This window comes from Neolamprologus multifasciatus, chromosome 15, assembly GCF_963576455.1.
Source record: "Neolamprologus multifasciatus chromosome 15, fNeoMul1.2, whole genome shotgun sequence".
NCBI classification, from domain to species: Eukaryota; Metazoa; Chordata; class Actinopteri; order Cichliformes; family Cichlidae; genus Neolamprologus; species Neolamprologus multifasciatus.
The window spans coordinates 21539546-21555247 of NC_140453.1; the positions used below are offsets into that span (position 1 = coordinate 21539546).

A 15702-nucleotide genomic window follows, 5' to 3' on the forward strand; every position below is an offset into this window, starting at 1 on the left:
AGCATAGGAACTGTAGTCTGCGTCAGTTCCGCTGTACACAATAACATAGGCACACCCCTGCCCTCTAGAGGACAACTCCAGAATAACAACATGACAGGAAGCAAATTGCAATGATTTTTATTCTGTTCAAGTGAAGTGGCACTTACGATAAATGAAACAAAAAAAGAAAGAAAAGTTATTACAATGGGACTTCTGGTTTACAAACAGGTGTAACTGGCATAAATATGACAATGGAATGGCTTACCAGGAAACCAAAATGTAAATCACTCAAGGAGAGGTCAATACTGTCCCCAGAACACATTTTTCAAGTAACGTGTTGTAATTTGCTCTAACGTGACCTTTTTTATTGAGTCAGTTTGCATAAAGTCAGAAGAAATAGAGTTATTTGAGAGCACGGGGTGTCAAAGATGCAGCCCGGGGGGACCAGAACCAGGTCCATTTTGGCTCATTTGATGACTTCACAAAGTGCAAAAACTGGGAGAGATCTCAGCTTCACTAGCAAGGAGTGACAACATCTGAAAAGTTAATAGTTTTAAATCTAGACAAGTTAACACCTTCGTCATTGGTAACTGAAATGACAACAGACTCTGTGAATGTGGAAAAGCTGAGGCATACTGTTGAGATTGCACTTTTGTAGGATGCAGAAAATATAGTTTCTAAATGGATGATCCATTAAACAAGAAAATGTAAATTAACAACAAGTAACAAGGGAGTGGGGTAACTGGTATGGTGTGCTAGGGACAGGGTGAGATAGGGGCCGATGTGGTGACCCTGAATTGAAGCAGTTGGAAGAAGAAGACAAAGACGACACATACATAATCTTACGGGCGTGGCTCACTTAAGATTATTTGTGGCCATTTGTGGGCTGTGAACTGATGTTTGACATCCCGGCTTTAGAGTTTTGCTCACAGTGGACATTTGGCACATGTGTAACAATATTCACACAGCTGCTGCTCCTGCTCCCCAAAGCCTCATCATCAACTTTACTCGCTTTTTGGTACCAGCTTCTCACTTCACCTCAACGTCGAGAAGAGCAGCCATCACAGCAAGGTGCAACATTACACGAAGCAAAACACATGAAGAGCAACGATGGCACATATGTGGCTTTGGAAATGCAGAATGTCAGCATTTTCTTAGCTTGCTTAAAACACTAAAAATGGTGGTACCAAGAATCAGTCGCACTGTGTGGTGGAAATGAGGCCTTGTAAAGAGCAGGTACACAGGTGAGGCTTTTAAGCATTGAAGCACCTGAAAGAGCTAAATTTAAACTGCTTTTAAATCTGTGTTTCTCAAATCAAACTGTCATTAAATAAAATGATACGGCACTGGATAAGAGTACAGAACTGAAAACATATAACATGCAAACAACATTTTCACGATGCAGTTTGAATAAACATCTGTTATGTGTTGAATGTGTGAAGAACCCTCATACAATACAATAAATAAATAAGAAAACATTTTTTAAAAATGTCTGCAAACAGAAGCAGTGTGTGGCAATTACACGTGAAATGCTACTAAGACTTAAAGCCAATCAAAATCTGGGAAATTTGAATGCAGCTCTGTTTTAAATCAAAACGTTATAGCAGCAAAGACCCCTGCTGTCATTTGGTTTAAGATGTTTTCTGTTGATGAGAATCAATAAAATCTCAAAGTAACAAGGGTTTCAGGTCAAGAGCTGACAAGAAATACAGTACAAAGCATTCCCTAGTTGTGTGTTGATTCAATTAGCAGCTGAAGCTTGGCAGAAATGTTTAAAATCTCAAAATTTAAATTGCTTCAATAAAAAATAACTAACTGGGATATCCTGGCTCTCTTATTGCTGTACAAGAACCATAAAGTCAAAGACACTGAGAAAAAAAAAACAATTTAACAGGAGAGTAACCGAATAAAAAGGAAGCTAAAACCTTTCACCTTTTCACTCGGTCAGTCTTCTTCAAGTATGAGTCGTTGCTGTCCCTTTCAGTGGAAGTCGCCTGAGATAAAAGTGTTTTACAGTACAGACAGCTGCAGCTTCAGCGGCAGAGCAAAGCTGGAATACACTGATTCTTACGAGAGCTTTAAGCTAGGAGAGATAAACACCAAGCTACACCGCTAACTGGGCCAGACGCATCACCTAAAACTGTCCACGCTCGCCTTTATGTATATGTGCAAAGCAAATGATAACATTATTATTGACTGACCCAGCACCAGGAAGTGACCATTTTCATAAACTGCTTATACATCATTATAACTGAGCGTTGCTGGAGCTGGATCTTCCAGTTAACTTATCAGCTGGGTTTTAAAATCTGTCAATTAGTCATTTTATTTACATTATGCAGGTTATGAAGGTCAGCGTTTCCAGTAAACTGATGCAAATCTAAACATCACCCCTGAAGGCTCACGGGCTGCAGCTTCAGCAACAAAAACACCATCACTGGCAAAATTATTAACACCAGAATTAGTTCTCTTTTTCAATAGGTAGCTTTAGGTTTCCCCTTTTTAAATTATAACTTAATGGTATATCATCTTTTTAGAAGCATCCCACATCCTGCAGGACAGCTAACACTTTCAACTTTGGCTCCTGACTTCTTTAATAACCAAACTGACCTTAAAGTATATCATTGTGAATGGGAAGCAGTTTGTAGAGCAAAAGCTGACTGTTCAGGAGGACATCAATGGCACCAATCAGCTGTCTTCTTCTTCTAGTGACTAAGTGCTTTTGTAACAACCCTGCACCTCCATGATTGGCCCTCTCTCCTCAGAACTCCATCCCCTCGTCGCTTTCACACCAGTCTGACGGAGCATCGGTGCCGAAGTAACGATCTCCGAAATTCCCTGAGAGGAGCAGGTGAAAGGAAATGGGACAGAAAAAGTTGGACTTTTCTTTACTGCGTTCTCTGTAGTGGGTGACATCCGTTGCGAATATGGAAGATTTTAAAGAGCATAACTGCCTTTTTTTTTTTTTTACCCTTTTCCTAACTTTATAAGATTAGAAGCTACACTGTGTACCGAGAAGCTCATTTATATCCACAGTGGGAAATTTCTAAGATCATTTTTGCACCTTTGCTGCCACTGATTTAGATGTGAGATTACAGTGTGTATAAAGAACAGAGCTCTTTCGAGCAAATGTTTACATTGTAAACCTTCCCAATAACTCCCTTTACCTTGCTATTAAAATATTTATAATCTTGGCTAATAATCTACTTTAAATAAACCTAAAACACACCACTGACTTTTCTGTGGCTTTCCCAAACTCTCAAACACCCTGTAGCCGCTCTGCTGGTGCTAGATTTTGTCTGCAAACAGTAGAGCTTTCATCCATGCAGCAATGGTTTTGTACTTTGTGTAATTCACAGATGATTTACCTTTTAATGCCTCTTATTGATTTATAGGTGACCTTTTCTTCTAGCCTCCCACTGTTTGTCAATAAAGGCTAAAAATACATTTGAAGGCCAGAGGGCAAAAAACAAACTTGGTTGTTGATCTCTTCCAGCTCTGCAAAGTCAATTAATTTCTTCCATTAAGGCCTCTGACACAGTCCTTGTTTCTTATCAGGACACTTTACCCTAGATATGCTGTCAGTAAAGTTTCTTAACACACTGTTTTGTTTTTGGCAAAACCAGAAGATTTATGGGGCTAATTATGCTTAAAACTCTATAAATCATGTTAATCGTCTATTAAAAGTACAATGTTTTTCAAACAGATGATAAATGAACTTTGATAAAGCCAGAGCGCATGTACTCACCGATGCCTGGTATGATGTGGAACTGGTCGTTGACCTCCTTGTCTACGGCGGTGGTGATGATCCGAACTTTAGGGAAGGCGTAGGCCACCGAATGGACCCCCATCTCAGCCATCAGCAGGGACAACAGGAAGATCTTATCCTCAGCTACATCGTGGTCCTTCATGTGGAGAAACACAGAACTTATTTCTAGATGATGTCGGTGAAAGAACACATCCAACCAGAATGAATAATTTCATATATTTACATAATAACTTCGGCTTCATTAGCAGCATCACAGGGTAATAAATACTAATGACCTGAGCCTGCACAATGTTTTATAATGGATAAAATAAATCACCTGTAGCACTTTTATTAAACTGATGGTGTCTTTTAAAAACAAGCATTTCATTGTTTGCCTACCCTGAAACAGACGCTTCAGCCCTGAAGGGTTGGAGCTGGCCAAACAGCCTAATCCCTGCAGTAATCACACTAAGGTAGCTTAGAGAGAATTTAAAAACATCAGCATTTTTTAGGACACCAGTTTTCACCTTTATTTAACCAGGAAGTGAAAATCTGTTAGCATAACAATGTCTTTTTGCTCTTGGGTCAAGACAGGCAATATTAACCTAGCACGTATTTTGAGGTACGAACAACTGAGCCGTGAAGACGTGGGGCCAACCTACCAGCAGAACTCTGACCGCCATGAGCGCAGCAGCTCCAGTGGACACGGTGCTGTCCATGAGGATGACGTAGTCTTCACTGATGTCTTTGGGCAGACGAAGGTAATGAAGCTGGAGGATGGAGAAAAAAAAAACCAGTGAGAAAGCTTATTAAATCTATACAACATAAAAATCTAACTTATACAATAATTAGCACTGTGGAAAAAAGAATCAAACAAGCAACTTATTAAAGAGACAATCCTGTTCGGACAACACAGAGTCGAACACGAAGAACCAGCTAGATCTGACATGTAAAATTGTGTTTTTAATGTTGCCACACTGATAAAACTTTTATAGTATTGCCTAAAACACACACACACACACACACACACGCACACACACACACCTCTGGTTCTCCTGTGTCATGATTGGTCTGAATGAGGATCTTTCCAAGTCTGATGTCTTTACACACAGCCATCAGAGCCTGCTCCATGGTCTCTCCCGCCCTCAGGATAGAAACACCCGTTATCTGGAAAAACAGACATTTTTGTGAGGTTTTCTAGAGCGATCCAGCTTATCTGGACCAGAAAACACTAAAAGGTTTAAAATTTATGTGCACTTAAACCTTCGGCTCCTCCAGATCTTTACATATGTGCAAAATTATCATCTTAAGTTAAATGTCCTCTCATTATAGTAACTGTTAATGTCATCTTAAAGGACTTACTCTGTTACCGCACAGCCTCTTCCCCTCATAGATGCTACCCTGTGGCGTTTCCACAGACACTGACTGCAGAGGAGGAGAAAGAGCCAAGAGGAACAAAAGGAAATTAAAGGTTGAAGTAAATCAATCTTAGCAAAATCCCAAAACGTTGAATCTGTTCATCTGGACGTAGCATTTTCAGTGGGAGAAACATTTCGTCACTCAGTCTGAAAACGCGACGTCCAGATGAATGGATTCAACCTAGCTGGATGACTGAGCATGCATCAAGACAAATCTTGGCAAGAGTTGATGCTGCTACTATTAAAAATGTTATTAGTAGACTTCCTGCTCAGAACAGAAACGCCAACCTGCTATGGAGCATAAGCAACAGTAGAAAAAATGTGCTCTGCAGGAGTTCAGTTAAAAATCTTCATGCAAAAACTCACCTTGAGAGGCAGGAAGGAGAGGGCATGCTCTATCAGGAGCCTCATTAATCTCTTGGAGTAGAAGATAAACTCATCTCGGTTAGTTTCCCTGTTCCTACACAAACACAGATGGCAGATGCAAACAGGATGACCCTCTGCTTTTTTATATTTTTTAAAAAGAAAAGTTCGAACCTTTTATGTTCACAGGTGAAAACTTCTTGGTGTAAATGAGTGATTTTTTATGGCCTAATAAAAAGTCAAGTAGCAAGTAGCAAGCTCCTGTTTGATTATAATTTTTAAAGAAATAACTTTTAAATATTTTCTTCTCGTGATCCACATCCCAACTGCAGCGGCTCTATAGCTCACCTGTGCTGACTGCACCACACAAGCACTGGTTTCAATGATCTGCTGCACACTGTTAGATTTACTAAAAGATATATTGAAACATGATATTATCGTGTTTATCGTCGCGTTTAACCTGCAAGTTTTAACTCTCGTAATACTGGGCAAAGAATTGACAGGAAGTGATTTATTTTGAAGTGCAAGGAAATGTAATCTCCACTTTGTTGCCATCTTCAATGAAATTATGAAGGCAGCGGGCAGCTTTAGAAAACTGTCACTATAGAAAGGTCCTGTCTCTTATTTTATTTTGAAGTGGTGCCCACAGTAGGCCTGTAAAAACGTGTAAAGTACGAGAGGTGGTTTGGTTGCAAATCTGCAGCTTCACAGCTAGGTGTCTCTAAATCCTACTCACTGGCCAATTTTAACAAGCCTTTGCTTGTGAAATGAGCGTATGAAAGAGTGTTCGTTCTGACCTGATTATGGTGTGCATGCCACGGACTTGTGGCGTGCTCTCCATCACGCTGAGGGTTTTGGGTAATGGCTGACCCTGGTGAGCCGAGGCCAGAGCCGATCTGCGGCAAACAAAACACATTCATGCATCCAAAGTAAGAGACGTGTCTACATTCATTCAACTAAATACTTTTTCTGGATTTGCAGGTTAACTAATCAGAACCAATCAGTTCATTTTTCATCTCTTTTTTTTATTATTCTGTATGAAAATATTGAAAACAAACTAGTATTTTAGGTTCTGTAACAAATATTTCAAAAGGCTGGGTATTGTACAGCTGCTCAAATATGTACTAATACAAATGTAACCTAAAATCATTTCATTAATTCAGAAATTGATTTAATTAGTACTTATTTGGGGGGGGTTTCATATTTAAGTGACATCTAATAATCATCCAGCATAGTGATGTAATCAGTCAGCTGACCAATGAGCCAGAACTACCCTGATGTAAACACAAAGGCTTCAATATATGCATATCAGTTCTCATATCTGCTGCTTAAAAACGGTTCAAGTGTCATTTTCATTAACTGCCTTGAAATATCAAATCTGTAATCAATGAGCAACTTTTTACACCCAGAATCACAAAATCACACGACACAGAACGATGCTCAGAGAGGTTATATTAAGAAGCTGCAAGCATCTTAAGTCCTACCACAAGCCACTACAGAGAGTGCACTGCTTACAAACACCGACGACCAAACGCTCTGCAAAGCAGACATTTTAAGGTTAACTGATGAGGGGCCGGTTTCACAAAGATAAGCGGAGTTTCCTTTTTTAAATAAATTAGCCAAGACGTCCATCCATCTCACCAGTCTGTGTAGATATTAACTGCTATAATCAGGACTAATGTCAGTGGCACTGCTTCCTACATTAACGATAAACATGTAGAGCAGGCGGCTCTACGGGATTACAGCGTTTGGCCACCCCAGCATAAGCATGAGGCATCTTTGTGTAACTCGCCCCACATTACACGGTTTAACAAGCCTTTTTGATTTTAAAGCAAAAGTCGAGAAAGAAGCTGATTCTGTGTGTCAGCTGCCAGACTTTTAGAAACACAGCATTAAAAGCCTTGCTTTATTTAACATAGTTTTCAATCAGTGTTCCCCCTCAGACACTTCAGGAATCGACAGTATTGCTCTGAGGGGCAAATTCAGAATGCAAAACTCCGTAAATGTCAATAAATGAAGGACTTGATCCTGCCCTGGCTTTTCACCTGATGTAGAGTCTTTAGATTTAGAAACAGTGGACTCTTCACCTCTCTTGCTCCATTGTTCGTGGTACTGGAAGCTTTCTTAAATCTAGCAAGGCTTTTGTTCTCAGAACGTTTTGATCATAATGCCAGATAAAAGTTTGCACTTAAATAATTCAATGCGTGCCACAAACAGAAAAACAATAAAAGCAATCATGAAAAAATTAAAAATTTGGCATATGTGGCACATACCGTTTCAAACACATGCTACTTAGAATACTAAAGAGCAATGAAACTATTCTGCTTCATGCACACTCTGCTGCTGAAATATACAGCATGCTTTGTTTTAATTGTGCACAGCTTAGATTAATGGAACTGTGACATTTGTGGAATCAAACCCAGCAAACGTGTCGGTTTAACTACAGTCAGAATATGTAGTGCATATTTTAACAAGTTAAAAAGGCTTGAGTGCATTAAATCTAAGACTACAAATCTGTATTTTTAAAGACTACAACAGTGAAAAAAGGTGCACGAGGTGAGGCTCACATATCCCAGCGCATCTTCCTCTGAAGAAGGTGACAGATATTTGTTTGGCGAGATTAAGTGTTTAAAGGTGAAGGCAGGAGGAAACACAGGGAGGAAAAAACAAAAAACAAAAAAAACACACATACACAAAGGGACAAGAGGAGGAAAAAAAACAAAACAGAAAGGAAGAGAGAGAAGAGTATTAGCAGTGAAACAGCTTCACCACATTGCTGCTGTACAACACCGAACAAACACATTCCAGCTCTGCACTGAGGAGCACGCTCACTTCAATTTATCTCACGAGTGGGGTTCGCTTAAGGTGACTCAACTTCAGAAACTGGGATTAGTTTCAGTAAAAGCTGTGAGGGCAGCAAATCCATCTAAGAGCTGACCTTAGATTTGCTGAACCAAACCATTTAACCCACTGAAACTTCAGCTGAAGTAGGCTTGCAAATTCATCTTCATTCAAGGGTGAACTGAAGCTAAGAACTTCTACTTCTCAGCAGGTTTCATCTCACACACACAGGAGCACATGACCACCTGTGATCACACATAATTTAGGTCTCCACTCCAGCTGTTCTGCAAGTTTACAGCATCCTGTGGACACCAAAATCTGATCTTTCTCCTCTATCCTGCACCATAAAGTCTATTCTGTGCCTCTGGACCAAAACATGTCCCATTTCTTTTTTTTTAAATGATGTGACTTGGCACATGCTTTGCTGAGCTGGCTGCATGTTGTTGTGGTTAGGTGTGAACATGACCTGAGGAACTTCAGCAAACTAGCCAATCTATGTCTGAGAGAACCAAATCAGAATTTTGCCTAAATTCATAACCATGAAAAACAGGTTGTTGGTCCAGAATAGAAGACAGGACATAACGACTTGTCTTCTTCTGACCAATCACATTTGTGCTGGATGTGTTTGCATACAATTCATGTGGAGAGTAGAGACACATTTCTCAGTGATTTTGCTTTTCTCCTTTCTTTCTATTTTAAAATCTAAATATTTAAGCAGCTTAAATAAACAGTGCACAGAACACGAAGTCTTGGCTCAGATAGCACCTGCTTCAATGTTGTTGAGGATCAGGCTCTGGTGAGGCCGGTCCATGACTGACAGTGATCTAGTTTCTGCTTTTCTATCCAGGTATGCTTTTACTGCACTGGCAGTTTGTTTGGGATCATTGTCATTCTTAAAAATAACGCCAATGCCAATCAGAAGCTTTCCAGACAGTATTACATAGTGGATCATTTTTTCCTCCTCTCTCTTTATCATTGTTGTTTTTAAATCTAAATATTTAAACAACTGAAATAAACAGTGCACAGAACAGGAAGTCTTGGCTCAGATAGCACCTGGCTCTACAAAAACACTGAAATATTGTCTGTTTCCTGCATTAGCAGACTAGATGATAGTTTTCCAGATTGCTTCTGATCCTATTCACTACCAGGACAGAATGAAGGGAATTTCATTTTCTTTTTCAATTCTGGGATCTCTATGAGACTTTTACCTGAATAAATAAAAGATAACAAGTGTGATAAAGACATTCATTAACTTGTTATCACAATTTCTAAACTCAAACTGTGATCAATGGTTTCTAATGACTTACAGGAAACTATTAAACTCACTATTCGGGTTATATACTGTAGTTATATGACAGTACAAGATATATTACACACAAAATGTGCCACTGGTCACGACACTTTAAATTATGTTTAATGACACGTTTTTATTTTAATCCATAACTTGAAAAGTATAGGCTGATTAGGTGTTTTCACAATGAATACATTCAAATAGTTCTGCTGAGTAAAACAAAGAAAAGATGAAACAGAGACAGAGATGATAAAATCATTATAACCCTCTGACCATTATGAAATGAAATCGGGATAAAACATAGAATTAAGTGAAAAGGCAGGTGAAGCACTGACATGTGTATGAGTTTGTAGTAAAAACAAAACAGTTTAGTCTTTGCAAATAAAATAGTGAGGCATTCTTGAAAATGTGGTGACATAAAAGATCAGAAAAAAGATGACTCTGAGGATGTGGTAATAAAAAAAAAAGCACCAACAGTCGTACCTCACAGTGATCTCACGCTGGAATGGTTACACAGCATTCAGCCAGGAGAGGAGGGGTCGTGCACGTACAAGGAGACACACACACACAGACACGTGTGTGCAAACAGCAAGAAACATAAGAAAAACAAAACGTGAGACAAGCGGCTTGTCAGAAAAAAAGGATCATTCACAACATAAACCTCTTCCCAAAGGAGAAACAAAAAATTCACAATACACAATAAATGTTTGCCTGTGAAGAGTCGTACATTTGAACAGACAAACACTTCAAGTGTGAACTTTAATTTCATGTTTGGCTGGACAAGAGTTTAACTGTGTCATATATCAGCTTTTTATGACCACTTCATTTTACTGTAGAAACAACAAGTGAAAACAAGCGAATTATTTCATGAGCTGTCAGCGCAAAATAATGTAGTTTAAAACCACAGTCGTGTCAGAAGTACTGATTTAAAAATCTGCAACTTTCTGGATACACAGCACTATGCAAAGGTCTTGAGCCACCCCGTCCTTTATATATCAAAATGGAAAAAAGGTGCAGTGATTTAAAACACAAGCAAACAATAGTGGTAACTAGGGCTGCTCAATTAATTGATTTTTAATCACGATTACGATCTGGGCTTTCAACGATCATTAAAAATGACTGAGCCGATTATTAGCCCCTCCCTCGTGCTTTACTCTCGCACTGCTCCGTGTGGCAAATCGAGCGCACCTCTCTGCATTTCGAACACATGTCACAACAATTAAGAGCAGCGGTCCCCAACCTTTTTGGCGCCACGGACCGGTTTATGCCCGACAATATTTTCACGGACCAGCCTTTAAGGTGTCGCGGATAAATACAACAAAATAAAACTAGTACCGGTACCGAAAAAAAGAATATTTATTCATAACACACGCGAAAAGACCCAGGAAAACCGAGTAAACGATAAAAACGATAACAAAATAACGCTGAAAACCGATAAAAACCCTGAAAACTATACATTTCACACCTGAGCCTCAACTCTCGCGGCCCGGCACCAAACGACTCACGGACCGGTACCGGTCCAAGGCCCAAGGGTTGGGAACCGCTGATTAAGAGGACCCGAGGGAAGCTCGGAAAGCTAAGCAGAAGTTATTTGGAGAGAAAAGTGACTGCTGTTGGTTGAAAAGAGAGGTAAAAAAAACTTCAGTGGTGTGGAAACATTATGGGTTCGCGGAGTCAGACATGGATCAAGTAGACACAGTGTGTAAACTCTGCTACAGTGTCGTAGCTGCCCCACAGAGCAACACTGCAAAGTTCACTAAACATAGGTGTTTACATTTTTCATTTATTTTTTATATTGCAAACATTTGCACTGTTATCAGTATTTGCACACTATTTTATATTATTTTTTGACAATCTTTAAAGTCATTATTCAATACATTGTTATTGTTAAATAAATATTGTCAAATAATCGAGATCTCAATTTCAGTGAAAATAATCGTGATTATCATTTTTGCCATAATCGAGCAGCCCTAGTGGTAACACAGTTCAGAAGGCAAAGAAAGGAGTTGGTATTCTTTCCTTTGCCAACAAAGGAAAGCGCATAATGCCAACGTTTTGTACTTTCCATATAAATATAACTATGAATGTGTTTTTTAATTTAAAAAAGGCATATTTTAGTAATGGCAACGAGAAAAATATGTGAGTGTAAAACAGGACAGTGTCATGCTAACCTGTGTGTGCCCATCTATTTCTCATTATTACATACTGCACACACGCCTGTGAATGTGACAGATGCTGTGGGTGTTCTGGCAGCGACCATGACTGAATGTGCTGAAGGTGGAGCAGATCATTGTTAGCGGTAGATCAAAAAGTGAGTGGATGACAGAACAATGAGGTGAGCTAAGATGAAGGACACGATCTTTCCTTAAAGGGTCATTAATTTAAGGTACCTACTTAAGACCTCTAACCACGAGGTGTAAAAGGGGAAAAGAAAAAAAAAAAGCATAAAAAGACCTCACAAATCTTCCTGCATCACTTCAAATGGCCTGAGAGAAAAGTGTCCAGAAATTTTACTTTCCTGATTTTTAGTACCCTTAATTACTTTTAGTACTATTTTATCATAAAGGCCACTGTCGCTTAACTTCATCCAAACTACTAAAGCAGAGGAGAAAAATATGACATCAGCTAATGTGCTCTACCATCAGACGGGAAAAATAGCAGCATGTGACATCATGTTATTGTCCACAGCCCATCCTGTTCACCAGGTTTAAATTCCTGCAACTTCTTCCACTTTTTCAAAAAAAAGTTAAAGTCAAAAGTCTGCTGTGTTCGCACAACAGACGCAATCCAGCACAGCACAAATGCACACCTGCAAGTGGTCAAGTGGTGTGTGTCACTACCATGAAGGTGCCAGCATTCAAATTAAAGTGAAGTGTGTTTTTAGTTTTCTTTTTTTATAATAGGTGCAGTTTCTGACTTAAAAAAAAAAAAAAAAAAAATCTAACTTCACCTTATTGTTTGTCCCAATTATGGACCTAACATGTCTGATGAATCTTAGCTGTTGGGATGTTTTGGTAAATTTGCCTCCGTCTTTTATTTCTGTATCAATTCCCCCAAAATAATAAATAAAGAAGAATTTTTTGCCGTCAACGCCCCATAGGCCATGTTCACACTATTCCACACCAGCCAGCACCACACTTACTTTGAAAGGTTAAAAAAAGAAAAAGATTCTGCTGTAGTAATCATAAAGGCATTCCCACCTTAGAGTTTTTAGAAGAGTATGTGCCACCCTACAGTGAAAGCCGGTCAGCAAAATATAAGAAGCTCTATCTAAACATGTAGGAATAGTTAATGCCAGCTTTAATACATTCCACCTGTCTGCAGAAACTATAGATCATAGTATCCTTTATAAGCCCATGCAATTAAAGCTGCAATTTTCCAAAGAAATCCCTCACATCCTCAAATGACAAAATGATAAAAACATAAACTGAGAATTCCTTACCTTCTCCAGCTGACTGTGCACGTGCTGAACAATCAAATCCAAAGCTACAAAGTTCTCTCCACCTGCACATAAAAAACAAGCAACGTGTAAAGTGCTGATAGAGAAGAGCGCTCCTGTACTTTTCTATGGTGAACTACAAATACTGCCACTGACCTCTGGGAACCACGATGTCAGCAACCTGCACAGTGGGCTCAATGTACTGCTCGAAGGCTGGCTTTACAAATTTATTGTACTGTTTGATGATGCCACTGATGTCCCGTCCACGTTGTGATATGTCCCTCTTCAGCCTCCGTATGAGGCGGATGTCTGAATCTGTATCTACGAACACCTTCATGTCCAGAAGCTGGCAGACAAAAGGAGGAATCACTGTAACATTTTTATATGCGTACAGTTGTTTGCCTTTGCTGCATTTATTTGATCATTTTATAGTGATTTCATGTTTCTGTATATGTATATACATATTACACACAATGACTATCATTATTAATATTAGGATATTTTTGTAACTCTTTATGGGGTCAATACCTTTAAGGTACTAGCCCCATAAAGGCACTACCAGTTCAGGTTTTATATCAATACTAGTAGCAGGATTTTCCTGCAAAGTTTTTGGGTATCCTTAAAGTTTAAGCACCTGTGCCCCATTTACTAAAGTATATTATACCTTTTTTAATCAAATAAAACAGAACAGAAATACAGAAATAATAGAAAATACAGAGATTTAGGTTGAAATAAAAATGTCAAAGTCTAAATGCCATTAAAGTATGAAGTATTAGGTAGTAATTAGGTAGTAACTGAACTGAGACCCTATAATTAGTCACGCTGTTGTAAAAACAATCGCATAAACATCCAGTACTGTCAAAAAAAGCTGCAGTTCTCCTTGACTTGCAAAAGTATCCATAACAGCATCACACACCCACATACATTAACAAGACGCTCCATCAATGGTCCAGTACTTGTTTTAAATTGCTGGCAGCGGACATATTTATATCCTCTAATAGCATCTGTTAACATATGTCCGCCCCTAGGATTCTGTTATTGTGGCCATTTCACTGTAAATAATGGTTAGTTGGGCTGAGTACATAAAACTTTGGAGTTTGTGTGAACAGACTGAATCCCATTCAAAGTTACCTCTTTTTGCACTACACATACTTTACTTATGCAGAGTACTGTTGGATCCACTGAGGTCACTTCTCTAAGGTGAAATATGCTGCAACTTGACTGTATATCTGTATATCTTGACTGTATGTCAAGAAACATTGACATATAGACTGGAGGAGCTAAGAATCATACCACAAACCTTCCTCATCATCAATGACCTCCTGATCCACAGTTGCCCCTGAAATGTAGCTCTGGTGTGTGTATGTGCTTTTAATTAGAAACGCTGGTGATAAACTAGTGGCTGTAGTGCAGGACACTGCAGTCATTTATGTTTGAAGAGTTCTCTGTAAGCCAAAACAAAGTCTCAGTTCATAGAATTTCTGAAGACAATGAATGAATGATGTTTTATTCATTATTTTACTGATAGCCTCAGATTACTGTCTGAGCATGAGTAAAAATGACAGAAACAGAGAGAAACTGAGAGCTGCATATTTATTTTTTTAAAAGCCTGAACGCTTCTAACAAATGTCACCACCCATCAGTTCTATCAGTTAGGGAGTGTTTTATATTCCCAGCGCTCTGCAGTAAACACTTGATCTTGATATACTCAGAATTTAAAGTGGGACATTAAATGTCCCATTTCCATTTTTTATCCTTATATGCCACTAAAATAACATAACATGATTCTCAGTGCAAAACATTATTAATAGTATTTTTTTATCTTGCACAAGAAGGATAAATGTATTAAAGAAGAAGAGGAAGTAAAGAGCACAAATTGCACAGACTTCATTTTTCAGTGTCAATAAAGTCAGTGTCCGTGAAAAGGCACTTTGAGCTGCTTCAATGATTTGACATTTTTACATCGGAAGCTTGACGCTGGGGTCGGGACATGCTGAAGAATCTGAGGAAACACCAGTTATCATTGCAGCTTCAAAGAGAAAGTCAGCCCCGATCCACCAACTAAGCTCCACTAAACTGAACCTCAATTCAGCAAAGCCAGAAGACAGAAGACAAAAATCAATGGGGCAGCATCACAACAAAGGTGGGACAACAAGGAGGCAACACAAAGAACTATTGATGACTTTTGAAATTAAAAGAAGTCTGTGTGTGATTTAGAGGAGGACGGCAGCGGGAGCGCAGTTATAACTCAGTTGCACAAAAAGCTACTGGCTGGCAGTTCAGGCTGCTGTAAATCTGACAGACTGACCAACCAAAAGGTGGCAGGTTGCTGGATAAGCAGTGTTGTCAGCTTGGAGGAGGTGCATGAAGAGTGGCCTGGCCCCAAAGGTTAGACAGCAAGGCTGTGGCTCTAGATCATTTCCTAACCTAGGAAAGCTCCCAGTTTTCTTTTGCCAAAGTGATGAGGCAGGAAAATTGGAAAGTTTTCCTTTGATGCAGCTACAAGCCTTGAATGTGCAATGAGCAATGAACACCAGGGACATTTGTGGATTTATCCGGCATTTGTTGATGACATTTATGATATAGTAAAGAAAAGGTGGAAATTTGTTGATTTTTTTGGTTTAAG

The 15702-nt window shown here is 39.1% G+C and overlaps 1 protein-coding gene across 2 annotated transcripts in view; it reads right to left on the reverse strand.

Annotated features, from left to right (window-relative positions):
• Positions 1-101: 101 nt before the first annotated feature.
• The window catches only part of LOC146502027 (uridine-cytidine kinase-like 1), a 31352-nt gene continuing 15751 nt past the window's right edge, over positions 102-15702 (reverse strand). Inside the window, exons 6-15 of one of the 2 annotated variants that reach the window (XM_085134278.1) lie at positions 13233-13422; positions 13080-13141; positions 8073-8092; positions 6303-6401; positions 5509-5602; positions 5087-5149; positions 4769-4891; positions 4387-4494; positions 3725-3881; positions 102-2814 (exon numbers count right to left, since the gene is read on the reverse strand). In XM_085134278.1, coding sequence (XP_084990404.1) covers positions 2738-2814; positions 3725-3881; positions 4387-4494; positions 4769-4891; positions 5087-5149; positions 5509-5602; positions 6303-6401; positions 8073-8092; positions 13080-13141; positions 13233-13422 — 993 coding nt within the window. In that variant the 3' untranslated portion in view covers positions 102-2737. Of the gene's footprint in view, positions 2815-3724; positions 3882-4386; positions 4495-4768; positions 4892-5086; positions 5150-5508; positions 5603-6302; positions 6402-8072; positions 8093-10120; positions 10138-13079; positions 13142-13232; positions 13423-15702 lie in introns of both variants that reach the window. The other variant, XM_085134279.1, reaches the window with a different exon arrangement.